The sequence below is a fragment of the Epinephelus fuscoguttatus genome, linkage group LG8 (genome assembly GCF_011397635.1).
Source record: "Epinephelus fuscoguttatus linkage group LG8, E.fuscoguttatus.final_Chr_v1".
Lineage (NCBI taxonomy): Eukaryota > Metazoa > Chordata > Actinopteri > Perciformes > Serranidae > Epinephelus > Epinephelus fuscoguttatus.
The window spans coordinates 19,645,328-19,667,473 of NC_064759.1; the positions used below are offsets into that span (position 1 = coordinate 19,645,328).

At 42.6% G+C, this 22,146-nt stretch overlaps 1 protein-coding gene across 6 annotated transcripts in view; it reads right to left on the minus strand.

The window, feature by feature from the left end:
* Positions 1-450: 450 nt before the first annotated feature.
* map7d1a (MAP7 domain containing 1a) overlaps positions 451-22,146 on the minus strand; it is a 53,449-nt gene continuing 31,753 nt past the window's right edge. For 2 of the 6 annotated variants that reach the window (XM_049583009.1, XM_049583008.1), the window contains 13 exons: positions 19,135-19,239; positions 17,667-17,789; positions 17,407-17,552; positions 16,878-17,008; positions 14,356-14,594; positions 11,162-11,444; positions 10,154-10,334; positions 8,788-8,892; positions 7,083-7,133; positions 6,940-7,000; positions 5,677-5,758; positions 5,069-5,304; positions 451-1,449 (listed from right to left, as the gene is read on the minus strand). In XM_049583009.1, coding sequence (XP_049438966.1) covers positions 1,439-1,449; positions 5,069-5,304; positions 5,677-5,758; positions 6,940-7,000; positions 7,083-7,133; positions 8,788-8,892; positions 10,154-10,334; positions 11,162-11,444; positions 14,356-14,594; positions 16,878-17,008; positions 17,407-17,552; positions 17,667-17,789; positions 19,135-19,239 — 1,754 coding nt within the window. In that variant the 3' untranslated portion in view covers positions 451-1,438. The remainder of the gene's footprint in view (positions 1,450-5,068; positions 5,305-5,676; positions 5,759-6,939; positions 7,001-7,082; positions 7,134-8,787; positions 8,893-10,153; positions 10,335-11,161; positions 11,445-14,355; positions 14,595-16,877; positions 17,009-17,406; positions 17,553-17,666; positions 17,790-19,134; positions 19,240-22,146) is intronic. The other 4 variants (XM_049583013.1, XM_049583012.1, XM_049583011.1 and 1 more) reach the window with 3 other exon arrangements.

A 22,146-nucleotide genomic window follows, 5' to 3' on the forward strand; every position in this document is an offset into this window, starting at 1 on the left:
GCGAAAGGCGGCAGCAGATAGCGTGGCATGCACCCCCTGTAGGGATTTTGTAAAAGGAGACCCAAACTGAAATGGACAGCTGAGCCAACTCACATGCCTTGTACATCAACTGTAAGGCCCTCTGGTTACCATCTCCGAATCTGTTTTCCTGTGGTTAGCATGCACGCCGTCTTTTGCGACTTTCAGGGGGAGTAAGTATTTCCCCTCAAAGTCACAATATTACTGAGCCTCAGGAGTAAACAAGTCAAAGTACAGTGCAAAGCATTCCCACACTGTCAAATTAATAACAAATGATGATCAATTCCTGAGTCTGTTTTAGATGAATGAACCTGAGAGTGTTTAACATTGAGCTTCAACTCTGAATTCAGAACATCTGTATCAGTTTCTCTCTTCCCACAAATAATCCCTGAATTCATCAAATGCACAAGACAAATAGAAGAGGAGACCGCAGACTGGACAGCTTGTTTTTAATAAGACTTCAGATGCTCCCACTGACCTTGTAACGCACATCAAAATAATTATAGCATAGACACGCACCAGCATTTCAAATACATATGAGTCCATAGCATCTCAATGCAAATGAGAGAAAATGTTGTCATGCGCATGACGCATGAGAGGGAAAAAAAAAAACAAAAAAAAAACAGCTTTAACTGTTTAATAGTGGAGTAAATCCCTCTGATGGGGATTTGACCTTGAATGACTTCTGGTTACTTAATCATGAAGGTTGCACACTCATTTTTTACATCCAGTTCTGCGTACAATCAATCATGGCTGAGGTTCGAACAGATGGTGTGTTTGTTTACACACAGTAAGAAGCTGTTGGGTGTGAACTTGCATGTCAAATCTCTTTCCACATTTCTCAGTTTAACTTTACAAAAACTGTTACAGGTGGCTTTATACAGACCAGGATGTATAATACCTGGGTTTCACTCAGAGGTGTCTACTCTGAGCAGAGTAGCATAGACAGACTCCCTTTCATACAACTTTAATCCACAGACCTGTCCCTCCTTTGTCTGTCACACACAGTTAATTTACATTATTCACAAAAATGTACCCAGTCTTTTATATTTCTCTTTCAGTTAAATAACTAAAGAACAAAGAAAACAATTACTCAGCTGTACTGTAATGTACAAAGGATGATACTGTCGAGTAGTAAGGTGCATGGAATCGGTGCCACAAAGATCTTTCACAGATGTTAACACTGATGCACCCGTGTCGCATGAGGCAACACCTTTCATCCTCTTTTGTCTTTTGCTTTTGTGTCCTGATGATTGGCTGTCATCTTCTATTGCCCACTTCATCTTCAGAGAGACGTATGTTTGCTTTCGGGGGCTTGGAGAAAGGTTGGCACAGGTCACAGGGCTCCCCGTGCGAGCGTTGGCAGGGCTAGGAAAAGGTCAGTGGCCCAAGGCGACGAGCACTTCAACACTGGGACATGTCACAGGACCTCTGTGATGGAGGCAGAGAGCAAAGGGTTAAAGGTCAGCAGCCGTCGGGGGTTAATAAACACATGCGCACAGACAAAACAGAGTCACCCTCTTTGATTTGAGTAATGATATGGTCTGTAAACCTCTGACCGGGTGACAATACTAAATGGAAAAGGATGCTGAGCATGTTGCAGAAGGCATGACCCCGTTAACATTTACTGTCTTGTTTACATGGGGGTAATGGACAGGCCTCAAGTGAAAGTTGTTTTATCGTCGAATGCAGCCAACATGTGAAGCAAGTTTGCAGTCGATATAACCCTAAATTATCTGACTGACAACAGCACATGTGAGGCTGAGACACGCCAAACACTCAGCAAGTAGGAACATTCAAATAACCCTGGAAGGATGCCACGAAATAAATTGACGACCGATGAAATTACATTCAATAAGTCTCGCATATCAATAAGCCCTCATCATAAAAGTCCCACCAGGTCAAAGGCGGCTCAAGTGTCAAGATTTACAAGAGTGAAAATAAGAAGAGAGAATGCTCGCTCTTTATATGACGCGGATAAAGGCAGTTGCAGTGAGATAAAGGAAGTTAAGAATCGGTTTAAATGTGATTTCGGGACAGACATCAGAAGGCTAACACAGATAAACATCCTCTGTTTGCTTTACGTAGTATTTATGAGTGTTGGTTTGTCGTCAGGCTAACAGGTGAAGGTTAAGGTCTCGCAGAAAGGCGAGAGCAGGGTGAGGAGGGGAGTAGGGTGCTGCTGACGTTGCCGCTGGGAGGGGGTTTGAGTGAAGAGTGATATGCTGCTTAATTGCCTCGGGGTCCTGTTTCTAACCCCGAGCAGTGAAGCACTTGTGGAGAGGGTCTCCTCATCGCCTTGGCTATTCTAGGAATTCCTCACTGGGTGCGGGCCCATGTCAGTGGGGCCACTGAATAAAAGCTGTCATCAGTATAAAGATACCCCGCTTCTCCTCACCCTTCCCTGCACTATTTCTTCCATATCTCATCTCCACCCCTTTGCGGGTGTAAATAGAGTCTCCGTGCCACACCATGCTCTCCCCAGGGGGTGCTCGCTCTCACCGGGGAGATGACCTGCACATTAGACCAAGTGCAAGTTCAGGTTCATGGTTGCCTTGTGCCAAGAACAACAGAACTAACTTTAGTGCCTTCTGTACCGCAGTCTTTTTTGGGTAATGTGAACATGGCCAAGCTCATGTGTGCAAATAAGCACACAAACGTATTGCAAATGAACCACGGCTCTGTCTGATGCTCCTTTTATTAGGGACAGACAAGAAAACAAATTGAATGAGTACATTGGTGCTCTTGTCTTAACCAGATCTTTTCATTCAATGTATGGTTGTTTGTGTAATGACACTGATGATACCGCCTGTGGTTGGATCTTTGTGGGGATCTCTGTTTTATGTTTTTGTGAATTCTTGTCTGTGGATCAGTAAAGCCTTGTTATGTTTTTTCAAACCCTGGACTACAGCCACAGTTAAACCCCCTCTGAACTACACCAACTCTCAAAAAGTCATGGCTTCATTTCCTTTGAGACTCCCAAAAGCACAGTATTCACAGCTCAGTTAACACACCTTTAATGTTCCTGTAGTTCATCTAGACTTTAAGGTAGACTTTTAATTAATAACAAGAGACAAGGGTATATTATAAAGAAAGCTGGTGATGTCATTATTTGTCTCCTTTCCCCTGCTGTTTGATGTTTTAATAAAGTTTTATATCGCCAGCTGGCTTTTATAAAACACTGTTGCATTTGTGAATGCCTCTTCATGTGCCTGCGCCTGTTGAGGGCTTTCTCCTATTGTTTATAAACACTGTTTGTGAACGCTGTTCTTTGTGCCCGCACGTGTGTGCCTGAACGCCATCCTGTACGCAAATATGCGAATCCTAGGATAGCGAAGGAATGACCGCTCTTTGCTCCCTATGATTGGCTGGTATTTGCCTTCATTGGTTGGATTGGTTAGGTTTAAGCAAGAAGAGTGGGACGGGTTAGTGTTAGGGTAAGAATGTCAGGGTAAGTCAATCAAGGCAGAGTAAGGCGGGATATTTCTTCGCTATTTTAGGATTTGCAAATTCACATCCTGTAGAGTAACCACAATGCTAATGGGCATCTGTTTATACTTGAGATGTCAGTTCAGTTCATTTCTCCTTTGAGAGCCTGAGACACATTGACTAGTGACTAACAGATTCATTTTTAAGAAAAGCCACAAAATGATGTGAAATACAAAAAGCCATTTCTTTTGTCCTGGTTCCACACTGACTCAGAGCTTTAAAGCTGCCTTTCAATCCATTAAGAGGTGGTGAATTTAAATGTTTTGCTTTTCATTTTTTTTTCTTTTAGCTTTGCTGACAGCCAGCCAGCTAGCTGCCCTAACATAGTGCCCATTGCCCTCACTTCGGTCTCCACTGGTTAGCTAATGTTAGCTTTGGCTGCTCAGCACTGTGTACCACCTGGGTCGGGTGGGAGCTAGCTAGCAGTGTTACTCGTTCACATCAGAGCCACAAAGCGGTGGCAGCTGTTGTATTCACCCAAAGTTGAGCAAAGTGGCACACAGCAATGATCATTAGAGCCACCTGCAGTTCTCAGAAACTTGTAATACTCGCACACGTACTTTTTTTGGTTTACATGCAGCGTTTATTGTTGTTTGTGTTGAGCGTCTCTGACCGAGACAGGAAGGAAAGCGGAAACTAATATGCCAACCCCTGATGAAACCGGATGTGCATCACTGTACTTGTGCACAGAGCCTCTGACCGCTACTAACGGCTAATAACGCTGGTGGTGGGACAGCATTGCTGCAGAGATATGTCGGCCACCCTCTAGTCTCCCCCTCTGGTAGCCCCTGTGAGTAAGCAGCTTCATATTGGGCCACAAAACCCCTTTAGCATTATTGATGTATGTTAGCACCAAAATTTCAAGGAGACATCTATAGAAACGTGACACTAGGCCATTACGATTCAACCAAGAACATGACTGACAGCCTTTTTTTCAAGTTCTCCTTTTTTTCCCCCAGAAGTTTTGCCTGAACGCTGATGGTAAGATAAGAAAATTGATACCGCTCTGATTTATAAAGCTACCGTCAGTGGCCGCTTAGCTTAGGCTTTACCCAGAGGCTCATTTGTTTGAACTGTTAAAACAAAGTAAAGTAAGTTGCGTGCCAGTGCTATTTCTTTCCAAGTGCAGTGACTTCTGGAAGTCATGCAAGAAATAGTTCCAGTGGCACGTAACTTTCTGTAAACCCACAACTTGTCATTTGCACACTTCCATTTCTATAAGGATTAAACAAAGAAAAAATAAGGTTTTTACTTGGGCTTTATACATGGTAGTAGTCTAGCTGTTTTCCCTTGCTTCCAGTCTTTATGCTAAGCTAGGCTAATCATGTTCTGGCTATAGCTTCATATTTAATGTGCAGACATGTGAGTGGACTCTGGCCAGAAATCATTACAAAGGGTAACCACCAGTTGAACATCTCAGACTTAAGTTGGTATGATTATTTTTCATAGTTTTTATTCTTCCTTTCTTCTACTCTCTTCAAGTTTTTATTGTTAATTTTCAGCTGACTTAGATCTAAAGTGTTTGATATCAAGTTTGGTTTGTATTGTGGCCTCTCTGTACCTGCAACATGCTGTGGCTTCATGGGGCCGGCCTTTTTCATGAATGGCTCCTCACTTTGAAACGTGAGGATGGGCTCGGTAGCCATGCTGGTCTCAGACTTTTCCCGTGCTCCGTTGGTCGTGTTGCCGTGATTAGCGAGATGGATGATATCTCCAAAGTGGGCAGTGTCTTCTTTAGCGGACAGACCATTCTCGTGTCTCATAGGCTGGACCCCGTTGACCACTTGGACTGAGGGGCTGCGGGAGAGAGGAGAGACAAAGCAGAGTATGGCTTTAGTTACGATGGGTCGGAGTGAGTCATACAACAAGTGAGTCATTCCACCACCGTCCAATTACGGGAGTCTTTTAAAAATCTACCCCAAGAAGCGTATTCGAGTACAAAGAGTAAACATTTCAAGAAACCGAATCTCTCCCAGTGTTACGATTGTTTACTGTTGGCCTGAATCGTGTGGCTCCTTGTGTTTTCTGTTGAAGTTTACAATATTACAAACGTCCTGCAGACTTGACTGGTGATTTTTCTGGCACACGACTTTTATACTGTTCATGGTGGTCTTGCATCAACATGAGCACAAAGAAACTCTTAGAAAGAAAGGAGCAGTGTAGTTTTACCTTTCTTTGACATCTGTCTGTCCATTCTCTGTCTTGTTGTTGAGCAGGCTGACTTCTGTCTTTGGCTGATACTCAGCAGATGCTGGAGGAAACAAAGTAAAGCAGCCATTTATCCAGTGTAAACTATCCACACCGGCATGATCACACACTCAGCATTCAACCCTACGCTGCATCATCATCAACCACATGGTGACAAACACCATTAATAATCATCCTTAAACTGTGTCAAGCTAACTTTAATAGGCAGGAAAGAGATGCCAAATTTTCTTAGGGCATCCTTCCTGTGTAGCCAGATCCCCCTTGACTCAGCTCTACTGAGGACATGGCTGTGGTTCAGACAGATTTCCACACCCCTGACTAGAATGGAAGTACGCCTGCCAGGCCTCCGACCACATCAGTGGCTGGCTAATGTCTTCCTGCATTGGGGAAGTTGGGGAGCTTTGCTACAAACAGCAAATCTCCCAGACCACATTGATCCCCTTCATCTTACTCATTCACTGTGTGTGACGTGGAAGCTTAGACGAGGAGGGTGTGCAAGTTGCATGCTTTTTAACAAAGTTGGGTTAAGACTTTTTCCATAATTAGAAGTTGTGTCTACAACTTGCAAGACATGGGTGGATATGGTTAAGGCCTTTGCAGCATCACATGTGTCCTTATATTATTACTTGTTTTAAAAGTAACTGTCTGATAACTGCTGCAGGCTGTTGCCATGAGCCCACTCTTCCTCTCTAACTCCCTCAGTCCCACGGCTTGGACAACAAGCAAGCACACATGGGTCCTATTGTACAGAGAAGAAGAACTCAAACTGCAGCTGTGCAGGATATGAGACTGAGATATAATCTAGTAACCCTTTTATACAGACTGCTCTGATTTGAAGATGACTCACATGGGAAATGAGGACAGGAGTGCAACAAATACCTGTGAATTTGTTGATGCAAACATATGGAAGTAAAAGATGAAGAGGAAAGATGTGGGATTATGTGTCATCAAATATCAGCCTAAAGGTGGGATGAGTAAAATGAGTTCATCTGCAATAATGTGAGTCAAACACCCTCTAACATTGACTGCTAATGTGGGTTTGCTGATTAGAAATCCACTTCTAAGTGGATTCTGGCCACAAATCATCCACTTAGTTTTAAATCCCCTCACAGATAACACATTAATGGAAGATGAGTAAAGACAGTTACCCTAAATGATTCCTGCAGATTAAAGGCTTGCAGTGGGTAATGATTTTCCTCCCTTACTTGAGGATGTTCTGCTTACCTTTGCTGCTCTCTGCCTCTTTGTCATTGACATTTGTGGGAGGGGAGGACTTTGTCTCTTTCTGTGAAGATGGGAAATAGTTTCAGTACCCTTTTTACTGGAAAGTCAGTGCTGTTTTGGTTAAAACAGAACAGCAAATGTACCTTGTCACCGCCATCTGTCTTTCGTGTCCTCTTCATGATCTCATCCAGACGCTGAGGAAAGAAAAAAGGAATAAGACCAAGAAAAATGCCACAGAGACAAATACCCATAAGAGAACCTGTTCTTAGATTTCCTTTGTATTTTGTGCAAGAAATAAGGGCAGACGTGTTTTCAAAGTTATGAAATGAAGATTTCAGGTTGTTAAAACTGGGTTAGGTTTAATGGGCTAGACTGAGCCCACACACCTTGACAGACTGTTTGCTAGAAACATAGGTTTCATATTTCGCTGTTCATTGCTTCTCTTCACCACAGAAAAAGCTTTCCCTGTGTCTTATATCTAAGGCTATTATGCCTGAAGTGAGTGCAGTCATGAAGTCAAACTGAGGCTCTTATGTCTCCAGGTGGAGAGCTGTGTTAATAATGATGAAGCAGCACTTGTGTATTCAGCTGGAACGACAGCGTAGGATGGTGGAACAGTGAACAGTAGGGTGGAGGAAACAGGATAAGTCTATACCGTGCTGAAGAACAAACCACTCTTTGTGGTTAATTTGTATGCACAGACAGCAAAGGTTTAATGCAAGATGCGACCTTCATCTGAGGACACAGCTAGCCTGGGACACTAAGACCAGAACTGCAGCTGCCACTCATAAAAGTGAAGCATTTTTAAGAGCCAGGATTATTCATGGACAGCTCACACACTTGGGGCTTTGGCATCTGGCCTGACTGCAAAACTTGTGCCTCAGGACAAAAGATTCTTCTTTGTCTAACAAGCTGGATACTTTATGGATACTTAAATCCACACATGCTTGCTGATCACAAACTACCCTTTGTTGAGGTGATAACAAGAGTAGGCCACTTAGTTTTGATAGACGTCAGTCACCAACAGTGTGTTGTACAGTGTTAATATGCAGCGAGTCTCTAGGGCAGAGGACATGCTGTTCTTGCGGACTAATTCCAGCACGGAGCCAAGCTTGGGTTGGCTGAGCCAGACCTGGCACGCCTCGATAAGAGCCTTTCTCACATGGACAGAAGATGAGGAGAGGGAAAGAAAGGCTTAGCTTGCATATAGAAGCGTGGGCTTACTGGAGGTGTGGGTGGCATACTTGAGTAGATAGCCATGGTCATACTGCACACACACACACACACACACACACACACACACAATCAGCACACATGCAAAGATATGCACAAACCCACACACAGATAACTGGCACGGGGAGGTCTCCATTATTAGTGTTTATATATAGCTTCATGCTCGACACACAGTCTAAGCCCTATTAAATCATGGCATGCAGACAACCCATCCAGGATAAGCCAAAAACATCATCCATCTTGGTTTCATGGACTCAACTTCCAAGCCTGCTTTTGTCATGTCAAAAGACAGACCACAGAGTGACCATACCCCAGAATATGATACCTCCACTGGGGGAGGGGAGCTCATTGGAAACTGTCTACAGTATTAATTTTGTGTTACTGTTACTCATGCAGTGAGAGCAGAGCTGGGACTTTTAAAATCAGGCAATCAGTTTGGAGGATTTTAAAGCAGTTTTTTCCTTACAAAATCTAAGAAAGTATTTTTGAAAAAAAAAAAAAGAGGATTTAATTTCTACTTTCAATATTCTAAAAATGCGCTTTTCCGTTTTGAAACGGGTGACTTAGAAACCTGGCTGAAAGAACAATGATGGGAGGACAGATGCGGTGCCCTACCCTTTTCCTCTCCAGCCTCTCCTGCTCCTCCTTCTGGAAGTGTTTCTCCCTCTCCAGACGCTGCTTCTCCGCCTCCTCCCGAGCTTTCGCCTCAGCCTCTTCTTTCTGAAACACACACAGGCGAGAATCCAACCACAATCTTAATGCCGGCAGAAGGGGGGAAAAAAACCCCAGCCAAAATAACATGCCTTTTACATAACAAGGGTGTGGTTTCTCCCTGCAATTATTGTTTACAACCACAAAAGGGATATTTTCCTGTACCTTTGAGCCAAAAAGATCTATTTCTAACATTTACAGCCTCGTGAGGACCATTCAAAGTGAAATACAATGCTTAAGCCTTTGCATAATTATATTTGATCAAGTTTAACCACAAAAGCCACTTTCTGTAGAGGACCACAAGGGGGTGGCAAAGCGTAAGTGCTGGATACCACTTCCAGAGATAAGACAGTGCCAGAGCTGATCATGTTACAGGCCTACAGGAGAAACAAATATTGTAATGAAAAGCCACATTTCCTGTTTCTACTAACCAAGCGTCATTCCCCTCTACTTCTTCCCGGCAACATCAGCAAACACAGGAAGAGTCAATATTGCCTTTAATGGTTATTTGACAAACTGAAAAGTGAAAAGGGCACATTCATTGTAGCTACTGCCTCACCAGTTTGGATCAATATTTGCCTCTAAAGCACAACAACATCCCACTGACGTTGAAAATAGTAGGACTGTGCTTCCTGACCAACCTGTTATCATCGAAGTTCAGTGTGAGGTGAGCAGCTGAGCAGAGACAGTAAACAAGTGACTCTGAAAAACACCACAGAGTTTGTTGCCAAAGACAGGAGAGCGTAAAAGTTTGTGGTGTAACGGGCAAAGTGCCTGGGAATGATGTGACGAGTGCATACATGTGTGTCTTGACCTTATTTGAAAGGCAGTAATAACTGCCACAGCGGTGCTTAAAGGTCCTCCCTGCTATGGGCTTTAAGCACTTGCAAGATCCTTTCACCCCTATCTGACTAACCAGACATCTCCACTGCACCACATTAAAGGAATATTTCAACCCCCAAATGAGCATTGATCTATCAGTTACTCAGCCCATGTTACCATGAATTCAGGGAGGAAACTTTTTTTGTTCTTGCATGCCTCCACGTTGACTGAAGAATTAAGAAAAGATTAAAGTAAATTCTTGATCACGGCATATTAAAACAGCAAAACTACATCATCAATCGTTCAGCAAAGGCATGTGAGAAAAGCTATTTTTTCTTCCTGAATTCAACATAACACTGGGTGATTTATTCATATAATAATCCTTAAACAACCAACCTTACTAACAGCTTTCCTTTGTCTGCGTGCTGAGTGTTAACAGTCATTATACCTGTTTTTGTAGGCGCAAGTTCTCCTCCTGCTCAGCTTTGGCTCTCTCCAGAGCCTCCTTCTCCTCCTGCAGGCGCTGCTCCTCGTCCCTCCTCTGCTGCTCCTCGGCCATGGCACGTGCCTCCTCCTCCCTAATTCGCCTCTCCTCTGCCTCCCTTGCTATTCGCTCCTCTCTCAGGATCCTAAAGACGTATGAACATACAGCCGAGGGTAAGTATTTCCACTCAATCACGTGTCAAACGCTTTGAACGCAGTAAACAATTTAAAATGTAAATGATTCCATTGACGGGACATTTCCTCTTTAGTTTACACCATCTCTGCTGAGTTCACATTAAAGCACGAGTAGCAGGAAACCAAAACTATTTAAGGAGATGGAAACAAATGGAAGTATGTGTGCCAACACAAGATCACATCAAGCTGTAAATAGTGACTTGTTGTGGTTAGGATCACCCAACAGGCTATCCAATTCTTAATGCCTCCACACATCATGGCCAGTGTTGAGTGAGGTCTCATTTGGACATACATGTGCTTTGATAGTACATGGAGCCTTCCTGTTTAGTTTTGCTGATGTCTTTTTCATTATAAATGGGAAATAGCTGCATGTCCTCAGTGAGGTTTGTTCTGCATGATAAAAACAACTACAGCGGCGTAGTCTACACCAACAAACACACTTTCAGAATAAAGTATACTTTCACATAAGTTCAAACGTCATATACATGTCAGAGGGTGACATTGCAAATGTGCATTTTAATTATGGCTCCTCCACTACCTTATATGACCTCTTGAGATGTCTGACTGGGAAAAAAGAAAATAATGGGTAATTAAAGGACCAAGCCCTTGAGTGGGAACACAGCTTGGGAATTACTGTCATTCAGCATGGACACAGACGTGTTTAAATTCCTTTTTTTTTTCTCTCACAGTGAAAGAACTTGACAGATGTTTGACTATGCAAAGTCAACACTGTGCCGACCATCTCCAGTTTTGAGGCATATTAAAAAAACCCTCTGACCTCTCCTTCTCCTCCTGCTCGCGGCGCTCCTGCTCCTCCCTCTCCCTCTGCTCTCGGGCCTGTCGCCGTTTCTCTGCCAGGATACGAGCCGCCTCCTCTGGGTCGTTGGTGCCTGCCATGGGCTTGGCTGATGGAGACGGTGCAGGTGAGGACGCAGGGGCAGGAGGAGCTGGATGGGCCGGCTCAGGTGAAGGGGAAGCTGCAGTGGTTCTAACTGGCGTGCTCGACGCGTGTGGTGAGGCAGCGGCCGAGGCTACTACGATGGCAGGAACCACAGGGGAACCTAAAAGAGAGGAAACTAGTGTTACAGAAGAGACACTAAGACATCATGCTGTGCAACTTAACAAAAACCTTTGAAGTGATTTTTCATGCTTCCCCACAAGTAATGACTTTTGAAGTGGTGCTTTGTCAAAGGAGAACCTATAGGTCATTTATTATTCTCCATTATTAATAACGCATTCAACCTCAGTCCGCATATGCACTGTGAAAACATTCTGTCCCCTGGCAAATGGAAATTGTAAACAGCCATAGCTTCAGCCTAAGAACTTGGTAATTACATAATTAAGGCTGATTAGTGCAGCATCTTACTGCTGTGTGTGGCTCACTCAGTACATTCCCTTTGTTTTCATGACTAATTAAGTCTGATGATAATCTTTGCCTATTGCTTCTTGAAAGAAATGCAGAGTTTCCAGAGGCTTTTTCACTTTTTCCATTAGATACATTCTTCTAACCAGTCACAGGAAAAGACCAAGCCAGACAGTGAGGAGCTCTTTGGGTACATTAGAAGAAATAACATAAAATACAGTATGACTCAGCCATGCAGGGAAGCTATCCCAAATCCAGATATACTGTATCATTAGACTGTTAAAATAGGACAATCTATCAGTGTGGAGATATTAAGTTGCAACAAAATGCTGATTATTGTGCAGTATACTGTTCTACAATAATATTAATAATAATCTTTATTCGCTTTCAGCCACGTTTTATGGTCTTTATCTACAGATGGAGTTTTTGCAGTGCTCATTATGACCTCATCATGAAACTTCGATAACTTGATAACAGATGGTCGACTGAAGTTCCATTCTTGGTTCACATGATGTCAACTGGGCAAACTCTGGCCACATCCACACTAATATGTTTCAGCCCCATCTCAAAAATAATCTCTATCCATACTCACATGCCTGAAACCACAAATAACATGACCATTCATGTACGCTTGGCATGCCAGTATAAACAGGAAGCAGAGACTACTCGATGGTGATTTCTTTGGTTGGAACAGTTACCAAAAGTATCACATGAGCATAAGGTGGTCAAGGCAGCAGAAAACCGACTGGTAGTTGTTACCAGGCAATATGGTGACATATCAGCTGTAACAGGAGCATCACCCATCACTGGAGGAAGCCATAGCAATGGGAAGGCAATAACATTACCCGCACAAGAAGGATGAAATCACAAAAGTATGCGGGCCTAGCTGTAATGTTTTTGTTTGACACATCATGAATGAAGACCTAAATGGGAAGCAAACACAGGTGTCTGCATTATTGTTTTCAAAAGTCTCTGTTTCCACCCTTCCAGACTAAAACTCAAACTAAAATGGGGTCAGCTGTGTTTTCCAAGATCTCTGTTTTAAGGGTTCCAAAATGCCGGGGTAGTGTGGACGCTAGACATAAATGTAGCAATAGTTGTGCATTTCAAAACGAAAGTGTTTTAGTGTGGATGTAACAGTGTTATCTACTGATGAAGACCATAAAAGGTGGTTAAAGCTCTGGAAGAATCCTGTAAGTGGATGATTTCTTTTGTCAAACTAAGGTCCCGAGGTCAATCATGAAATTAAGCTCTGGTGAAAGTTCAGTCAAAAAGACAATACTCTTCATACTCAGGCTGTAAGTTTCTTTCTCAGCCTGCCACTCACTCCTTGCATGTATGCTGACTAGTGATGTGTCATTCGCGAATGAGCCAGCTCTAAGTGCTGATTCTTTGTAGCGAATGAAAAGAGCCTACTCCTGTCGGGAAGAGCCTAATCTTCGGCTTTGCTGAGAATCCATGCAGGCAGGGGCGGGACTTTATTTTGATGGGCACACCATGCGGCCAATCACATGCGAGTCTAGGATCATAACATGATGTAAAAGAAGGAAGGGGGCAGACGCACCAAAGACAGCGAGTGTAATGGTACAGGCCAGAAGAGACAAGGGGAGCCGGATTTAAATGCAAGCACGTCAATGATATTGGAGACTGCAAAGCTGATTGCAGAATTTGTAAAATGAAAATATCCATCAGAACAGGGTCAACAACAAACCTGCACAGACATGTAAGAACCGCCCACCCGTCCGTGCAACTGGAGTAGAGCGGGCACTGTAGAATTTTTCTTGTAACGAAAAAAAAAAAATGCATAAAAATGAGGCTTTTATAAAAACACTGAATGTAAAATTGCTTACCAGCACACAAACCATTCATAATTGCTGAATAAGGCTAAAATAGAAGGCTCCGAGTGATACTACATGAAGCGCCATTTGGGAGCCATAAGAGCTGGCTCTTCTAAGGGAGCCGAGCCAAAAGAGCCAAATCTTTGAAAAGAGCCAGACTTCCCATCACTAATACTCACTAACTGTCTCTAGGCGTCATTGTCTGGGTAGGTCAATTGAATCATCAGCTGATTCACAATTGCCCAATAGCACAGCGACACAACTCTGTCAGCCTATCATCTTACTGCTCCTTATTTTAAATATAGTTCTTGCTCAGCCGTAGTTCCTCCTCCTCCTCTGCCCTCCACCTCCCCATCACCACCTAGTCTTTACGGATTCATCAGCCTCATACACCTTTGGGGTAAGCAGCCACCACCACCAGCAGTGTCTGGACTCCATGGGGGGATTTATCCTGCTGCCATTCAGATGTCCCACTATCACAAAATATCTCCCTCTGGTGTCCAGGTGCTAAAGACTTCTGTTAAATCTTAATCACCACAAATCATCTGTTAAACTGTACACTCATATTCTATATGAAATAATATCTTAATTGTTTTGTCTCTCTGATTGAACTTTTGTACTCAAGCTCTAGGAAAAAAAGTAGATATAATTAACATCACTGTTGCTAGGGGAAAGTCTGATAATGACTGTCGTCACTGTGCAAGAAATTAGATACTAGTTGAACTTTATTTTGAACAGCAAGCCATAATAACTTCATTCTGTTGTACTCACTCTTTCTCTGTTCGGGAGTTGTGGGCCTACGCGGCTCCTTCACTCTTTCAAGGGGAACAGGGGAGGAGGTGCGGTGGTCTATCCTGGCAGGGGTCCTGGCTCTTTTGGGCCGACCTTTAGGAGTTGACGGGCTTCCACGTGTGGATGGAGGTTTGGGGGAGGCAGCAGGGCTGGGGGAGGCAGTTCTGCCCTTAGGCGTGGCTGGGGATGACGGCCGTTGTCTTGATAAAGGACTGGGGCTGGAAGAAAGGAAAATCCAGGGGTAAAAAATAAGACTGATGGAGAATTTAAAAAATGATTCTGTAATTCATTTACACCAAGTTGGACACATTATTCTTTTAGACTGGGATGTTTGTTTAAAAACCAGACACATGTCCTGAAGAAACCTGATTTCATCAGACAGGTTCACTGCAAACAAAGCACTCATACATTGCATCATCACATTTAAAGTGCATTATCGGTCAGCTTCCAGCTATACAAAGGCAATGCAACACTTGGAGGGGAAACATCCATTTTGCTGAAGAAGATGTTTTGTTTTTTCCTTGAGGCCTCTGGCACTGACGGCCCTGACAGCTCTGCCAAGCTCTTTGCTGCCTTTTTGTTGAGTCAAAAGATCTTTTTTCTCCTCTTCCATCCCTTCTGTCATGGATGTCATTTATTTCAATGGCCTGGGGATAGGAGAGGAAATGACCACTCGTCCTGGGATCCTTCACTCAATGGCTCGGCTCAAACAGTGCATGAAATATGCGGTCATTATAATGCAGACGTAAACACTGTCACTCTGGCTGTTGACCACAAACAAGCTGTGGGTCAAGGGGATATAAGGTGAACCTTGTTTACGATACAGTGTCAGTGATCATGTTTCTATACATATTAAAACAGCAGATTATCATATGTCAGATTATTCAATTGGTTCTTAGGGTATGTAAAGTAATATGATTTTTTTTTTTTAATTGGAGGTGGTAGCTTTGAATTATGTACCTTAAATAGTGTGTATGGTGTACTTTTCAGTTGGAGCTTTCACAAGGTTTGGTTTCAGTTGTTCATGTTCAACATCGGCCTCCATAAGGCTGAGGATTATTTTAATGATGAAATAATATGCCCACTATTTCCGCGACTATGCCAGAAATATGGAAAATAATTTCCTAGAATCCAAGATTACATCTTCAGATGTCTTGTGTTTTACATCCAACAGTCCAAACTTCAAAGTAATTCAGTTAACAAAATAACGAAAAGCGGCAAATTATTATTTATTGGAATTTTTAGTAGAATTATTTCTTATATATTATACAATTAATTATTATATATATAATTTATTAATTATTTATTATTGTAAAATTATTGGTTGGACCCTGGATTATTATTTTTGACACTTTGTACTCTAATGATAACTCAAGAAGATTATTAATAAATTAATTAGTGATAAAAATAATGAAAATAAATCCATGGTTCTTCTTAGTATTAAATAGGATGGGAAATTAGGATTAACATTACACAGGCTCTATGCAAAATGAGTTGTGTGGACACTGTTCTCAACATGGAGGTGGCTAACTCGGCAGCTAACGGTGCGAACTAGGACTGTACAATTAATCAAAAGATGATAAAAATGGCAATATGGCCTACTGTTACATCAAAATCACAGGAGCTGCAATTTTTTAATAGATGTAAAATGTGTCACAACATACTATTATGATGCAAATGATGCATTGTGGTGCCACAGAGATGCCTGGCCCACATATCACATCTAACGTTAGAGAGCATGCTTGTTTGGCACAGACCAAAGCAAAATAATCACATCATTGTCATTTTACAGGGAAAATGAAATGCAAAAATTACTATTCCCTCTAAAACTGTGACTCATATCGCATAGCAGTATCTCTCAAAATCATCCCTATGTCATTTTTTTGGGGGTTTTTTTTGCATATAATGCAGCCCTAATACTAACTCAATAAACAGCACTTAACAGCAACAGCACTGACAGAGCTAATGGTGATAACCAGGGTGCAACCGGAGGGTCGGTGCTACACTTCCAAGATGCCGCTGTCCCAATATCAGTGGTAACCACTGTATGAGCGCATTGCAAAGCAGCTGTGATGAACTAGCCAGTGGGATACTCTCATGCACGCACACCCATTCTGGCTCACCGCAACAAACCACAGAGAGGCTCAGATTACAACACACACAAAGGTAGCGTGACTTCATCCTCCTGTCAGGATGCCATTGCTCCACTCTACATTTACATAGAAAATAGTGGTTTGCTGCTGTATTAATGTTCTCAGTGTCGCATGCAGAACATTTGAATCAAATTAAAGGGCAATGACCACAGCTTATGTCAGTCATTTTCCTCCTAGCATCAGCAGTAAGTAAGCAGTGGTAATAGACCACAGGCTTTGTTAAATGTGTAAACAGACAATTAAATGTCATAATTAGAGGTCTGATAGAGGAAGTCAGCAATCAGGTTTAAAGTGAACTGGAAGTAAAGATGAAAGGATGAATAAATAAACAGAAGCTGTATGTTTTACCTTGGATCAGGTCTGTGTCTCATGCTGGGTAAAGACTGTCTCTTCTTAAGCACCTTCTCTTTGGTGAGGGCGCTCTTCTCCTTCTCATTCTCCCGTTCCTTGTCCTTCTTTTCTTTCTTGTTTTTATCCATCTGGTTGACAATAACACATTTTAATCTTTTCATTTTCCATTCAGAAAAAAAAGTTCAATTGTAATAAAAACAGAAAAAAGGCCAAGATATGCTAAAGGTTATTGTACATAAAGTACAGGAAAAGAGGAAGTCTGGTCAGGGGCCATGCTTTGCTCTCTTGGCAATAGTTTCTCAACAATAATCCAACAATACCACCATTAAATTTCCACTCAAAATCAGATTAAAGGCACACCCACTTGTAAAAACAGAATCAGCTGTTATAAATTTCACGGCTGTTTAACCACGCTTTTATTCTTTAAACTGTTTACTTATTCTGAGTCTCTTGATTGAGTCCAGCATTGAAGACTGACTGTCAGAGAAGACAACAACATGGCAGACAACTTATCAGTCAGACTTACAGGTGTGGAGCTCCGTCTGTGTTGGCGCTGGGTGATGTCGGGTGTGCTGGACGTCACTCTCCAGCGGTCGGCGCAGCGGTGGTGGGGCTGGTGGGCGCACAAGGTGAGGGGACTGGCTGAGGCTGAACGAGGGCAGAGAGGAGAGTCTACATAGAAAAGTGACGTACAATTAGCTCGCCAACACTGATACAGCAGTGTGTTTTAATATATTTAGAGAGGCAGAAATTAAGCTAATGTGTGTCCATTATTTTTCAACTTACAACCATCTTTGCCATTGTTGAGGACGCTGGCAGCACTGCGGCTCCTGGCGAGGAAAGACAGTGTTGGCGTCATCAGCCGGTCGACTATACTGCTCTCCCATGGACTCAGTGCAAGGCTGCGGGCTGCAGGTAGGAAAACAGATTGATCAATGTGTGTTTTATTTACTCCAAAGACATCTTACAGGGATGTCCTCAGTTGAACCAGAATTTTGCTGCAAGCATGTATCACCCAAGCTGTGGTCAAACCTGATGAATTACAGGAACTTAAAATCAATCATTGCAGAGTTCTCCATTATCACCCGAACACAGTGATGAAATAAACTTTACCATTTGTCCCTAGAGGGAAATGAAAAGTTGTTAAGGTTATGGCTCATGTAGCGACATGTCTACAAGCCATAAAGACCCAATGAAATACACAAAACCCCAATAAAGACACCTCAGCGCCACCCAAAGAGATAATAGGAGACAGAAAATGAGCTCAGTGAATGTGTCTACTATAACCTTGGGCTGTAGTGGTACCACCCAAGAGAGAGCGAGAGTTATTTGAAATGCATGTCTAGACAGTGAGTCAGTTATTTATAACCACAGCCCTGAGCATACAGGCAGAGACGAAGAAGACTGGAGACTCATCAGTATTTTATTTGGGGGAGAATCTCCCTCCTCTGGCTTCAAGGCGTAGGGCGAGGAGGATGTTGCAGTGAATGCTAACAGACAGGGTGTGTAATCGTGCTCGGCTGGAGAGGAGAGCGACAAGAGGGGCAGGGTAGTTACCTATCTATTTTTTCCAGCAGCACAGAGGAACAGTGCCTGCTCCAGGGGAGTTTTCAGAATACATTATCTCCTGAAAAATGCTGACTCACTCGCTAACTTTACTTTTCTCAAGCCCTGAAGTTTCTCCTTCTTTGCAGGAGTACACCGTGACCTGGTTAACTTTAGACCTATAAAAAGAGCTGCACTATCTGAAGCAGGAACAAAGGTTGATTCAAAGACACAAAGTTGATTCAAATAAATAACTGTCACCCACCTCCACATCACCCATCAATAAAGCATTCAAGACGATACAAAAGACATCCGTTTCCCCGTATGTAACGATGAAAATGAGCACAAAAGGATCCACTTTACAGTACAAACACATGAAATGACCACAACCACAAAATGAACGAACCAAAGGACAGCAAACAGACAACAGTGCATAACCCATATTAAAATATGAGCATGCAGCATGTCAAACAAAACCCCGACCCAAATTCTGGAGAGTAAAAAATAAAAAGGAACTCATAGAGGTTTTGACAGATGGAAATGGGTCAACCACCAAGCACAAGAGAGGGACTGAAATCAGAAAGGGGAAGAACTGAAAAAAAAAAAAAAAGAAAAAAAAAAGAGGACGATGATGGACGGGTTCGGAGGCGGTGGCAGAGTGATGGACACACTTAAACGGGAGGGGAGGGCATTCCACATGTTGCCTTACTTCTGCTGGGGGAGTTCCAGAGCGTGGCGGAGGACTTGGACAGTCGCTTGTTTATAACAGAGTCCACGTGTTTGGGCAGGTTGACCGTTGACACAGAGCATCTGCCTAAGAAGCCAAGAGAGCGCCACACAGATGTTCACACAGGTCACATGGTTATGAGAGGAGGAAGGGGAACTTCTGTGGCGTCATGCGTTACGCTCGGATGATGCCTCTACAAACAAACGCCCACACACTGCAAAGGCCACTACAGTACGGTACGTGTAATGTGAGCAGCCCCCATTAAAGCAAATTCCTGCGTGCTGACCGTGTTTATGATAACATCCACTGCTTTACAGTACATACACGCACACAGAGCACCATATGTTCACTTCAGGTAGCCTTTAGGTATGTAGGCAGCCATCTATGACACAAAATTGATGTTTAATGTTTCTCTTTTTAAAGGGTCAGTTCACCCAAATTACAAAACTGCACTTTTAATGACAATAAAAAACAAAACATGTGTCTCTTAGATTTTTGCCACATCCTCATAACAACTGAGGTGAGTGGATTTTAGCTTTTGGTGCCTAAAGTATTAAAAAATGACCTTTAAAAATGTTCATCATCAACATTTCTTCCCAGAAATCCCCATTACTATGTATAATCCACACAGCACACTGTCAACAGTTTCCATTGGCACTATTACGTTGCTAGAGAAGTAGGTCCAATGAGAATGGTTGGCAGTAGGTTTGTGGATTATCCAGAGTGACAGGGACGTGTTTTCTGGAAAAAATAAGTTGCTAATGAACACAGGGTTCCTACAGCTTAAGGCAAGTTAGATTTAAGACTTACTTAATGTCACTTGGAGTGAAATTCCAGACCAATTTTACCCAACAACCCCCCAAAAAAGGAACATGAAATGACATCGATTAGGGTTAGGGAAAATTTTGCCAAAATGTTTGTTGTAACATAAAGCACTGCTTTTTATTGTGTAGCAGAGACTAGGGTAGAACAGAACTTCTTTTCCCCCATTTTTTTGGGGAGTTTTTCCTTATCCACTGTGAGGGTCCAAAGACAAAGGGATATTGTATGCTGTAAAGCCCTCTGAGTCAAATTGTGATTTGTGGTATTGGGCTTTATAAATAAAACTGAATTGAACTGAAGTTGCAAGTTTTCTTGGTATTTTGCATTTCTCGCTCTGCATGTGGGACTCACCTGTCTTGACTCCCATTGTGAGTTTAAAAACTTTTTGCTTGAGGTACACCAAGCCTTCAGCCACATCGTGAAATCTTGGTTAAACAGCTAATTTTCATTGAATATGCACATCCCCATGTTGTCCAGGGGACAGTGACAGCTAGCTAGCACACAGTTGATCCAGACAGAAACAAATATGACTGTTGTTCGTTCCACCTAAATATATCTCTGACATGCTTGTGACATATGAATCTTCTAGGACCCTGAGGACATCTGGGGCAGGCTACTGACCATCCCAAGAGTCAGAACAAAACAGGGTGATGTAGCATTTCGTTATCATACAGCACAAACTCGGAATAACCTCCCCGATGATGTTCGACAAGCCCAGACTTAAGAAAAATAGATCTTTTACAAAGCTACATCAGAAAAAAAGATTAATAAAAAAAACTTCTTCATGTGTCTTAGCATTTTGAAGACTTCTGGAAGATTAAAATAAGATTATATAAGACCTTTAAGGTTCTTCTTCTTAACAAAGCTTCATGCCTACTTCACAAAAACACCAACTCCAAAAAAGCATGTCAACCACACTAAGAAACCTTTAAAACAGCTTCTTTTTTTTTTTTTTTTTTACAGCTACCAACAAAAGCAACAAAGAAAAAAAGACATCTCGAAATCCTGTAGCAACCAAACAAGTGATGGAAAGAGACTGCTGGGAAACATACACTCATCTTATAGTTGATGACGTGAACTGGCTCTTCAGAAAAGGGCAAACCTCCTATCCTTGAGACCATCCGTGTGCATCCATCCCAATTCTATATCCCTTTAATACACTGCAATCAAACCAACACTGCTCTTTTCCAAAATGTCGTCAGACAGGATTCAGAGAACATTACGGTAATGGAGGTGCAGTATTAAAGCGGGCCTTGTCTCCATTTAAATGGACAATGAGGCAGTATGCTCCTTTGACGGAAGTCATGATGGGTAATTTGGGACATTTCCTAAATAACATCCCGAACTGTCAGCCATTCCACTGCGGCCTGTTTGTGCTTGTTTACTTTCATCATCTGACAGATGGAAGGCTGCAGAGGGAGGAAGGAAGGAAGGAAGGGAGAGATTGATTAAAGTTGTCAATAATTCCCCTGGCATACAGCAGACATGACATAAAACAGAACTTTGGACTCCTCAGATTTAGAGCTTCATGTTGGGAGGACGGCACAAAGGACAGAAGCATCCATCAGGCTATTAAAACATCATTTCTACAGTATGACCTGGCCTCTGCAGTCACTGCATTATTAGACAGCCTATTCAATTTGCCTCTAGTGGATTGCAGCCTGCTTACTGCAACTGATGCAATAAAGGAGCTGAATACATTTTCACTTTGTGCGATCAATGCAGTCTGGTGATGATCAGCAGCTAATGACCCTGCAGTAATGTTTAAGAGACAACCATCCTGCTAGGACAGAGCTGGAGCCGCCAACACATTAGAGGAAATGGTGTGTTAAGGTGGAGGACTGCGACTGATGCAGCAGAACCACATCAGATTTAAATATAACAAAAACAAACCTGCGGTGCAAATCAGTTTGGGCAGAATTCATGACTCTGCACCTGCCAGCGTCATGTGCCAACTCCAGCAGTGAGCATAAAACACTGCACATCACAACCAAGCCATCCATTCGACGTTAGGATGAAGACACAGACAAAAAAATTAGGTTTGGTATAATACATCTGAACAAGGTGATAATGCACCAATTTCTGGCTGCAGTGCTTCAGATCTAATAAAAAAATTCAGTTGTAAAAGGACAGGAAATTAATCAACAACCTTTTCGATAACTGGTTATTTGT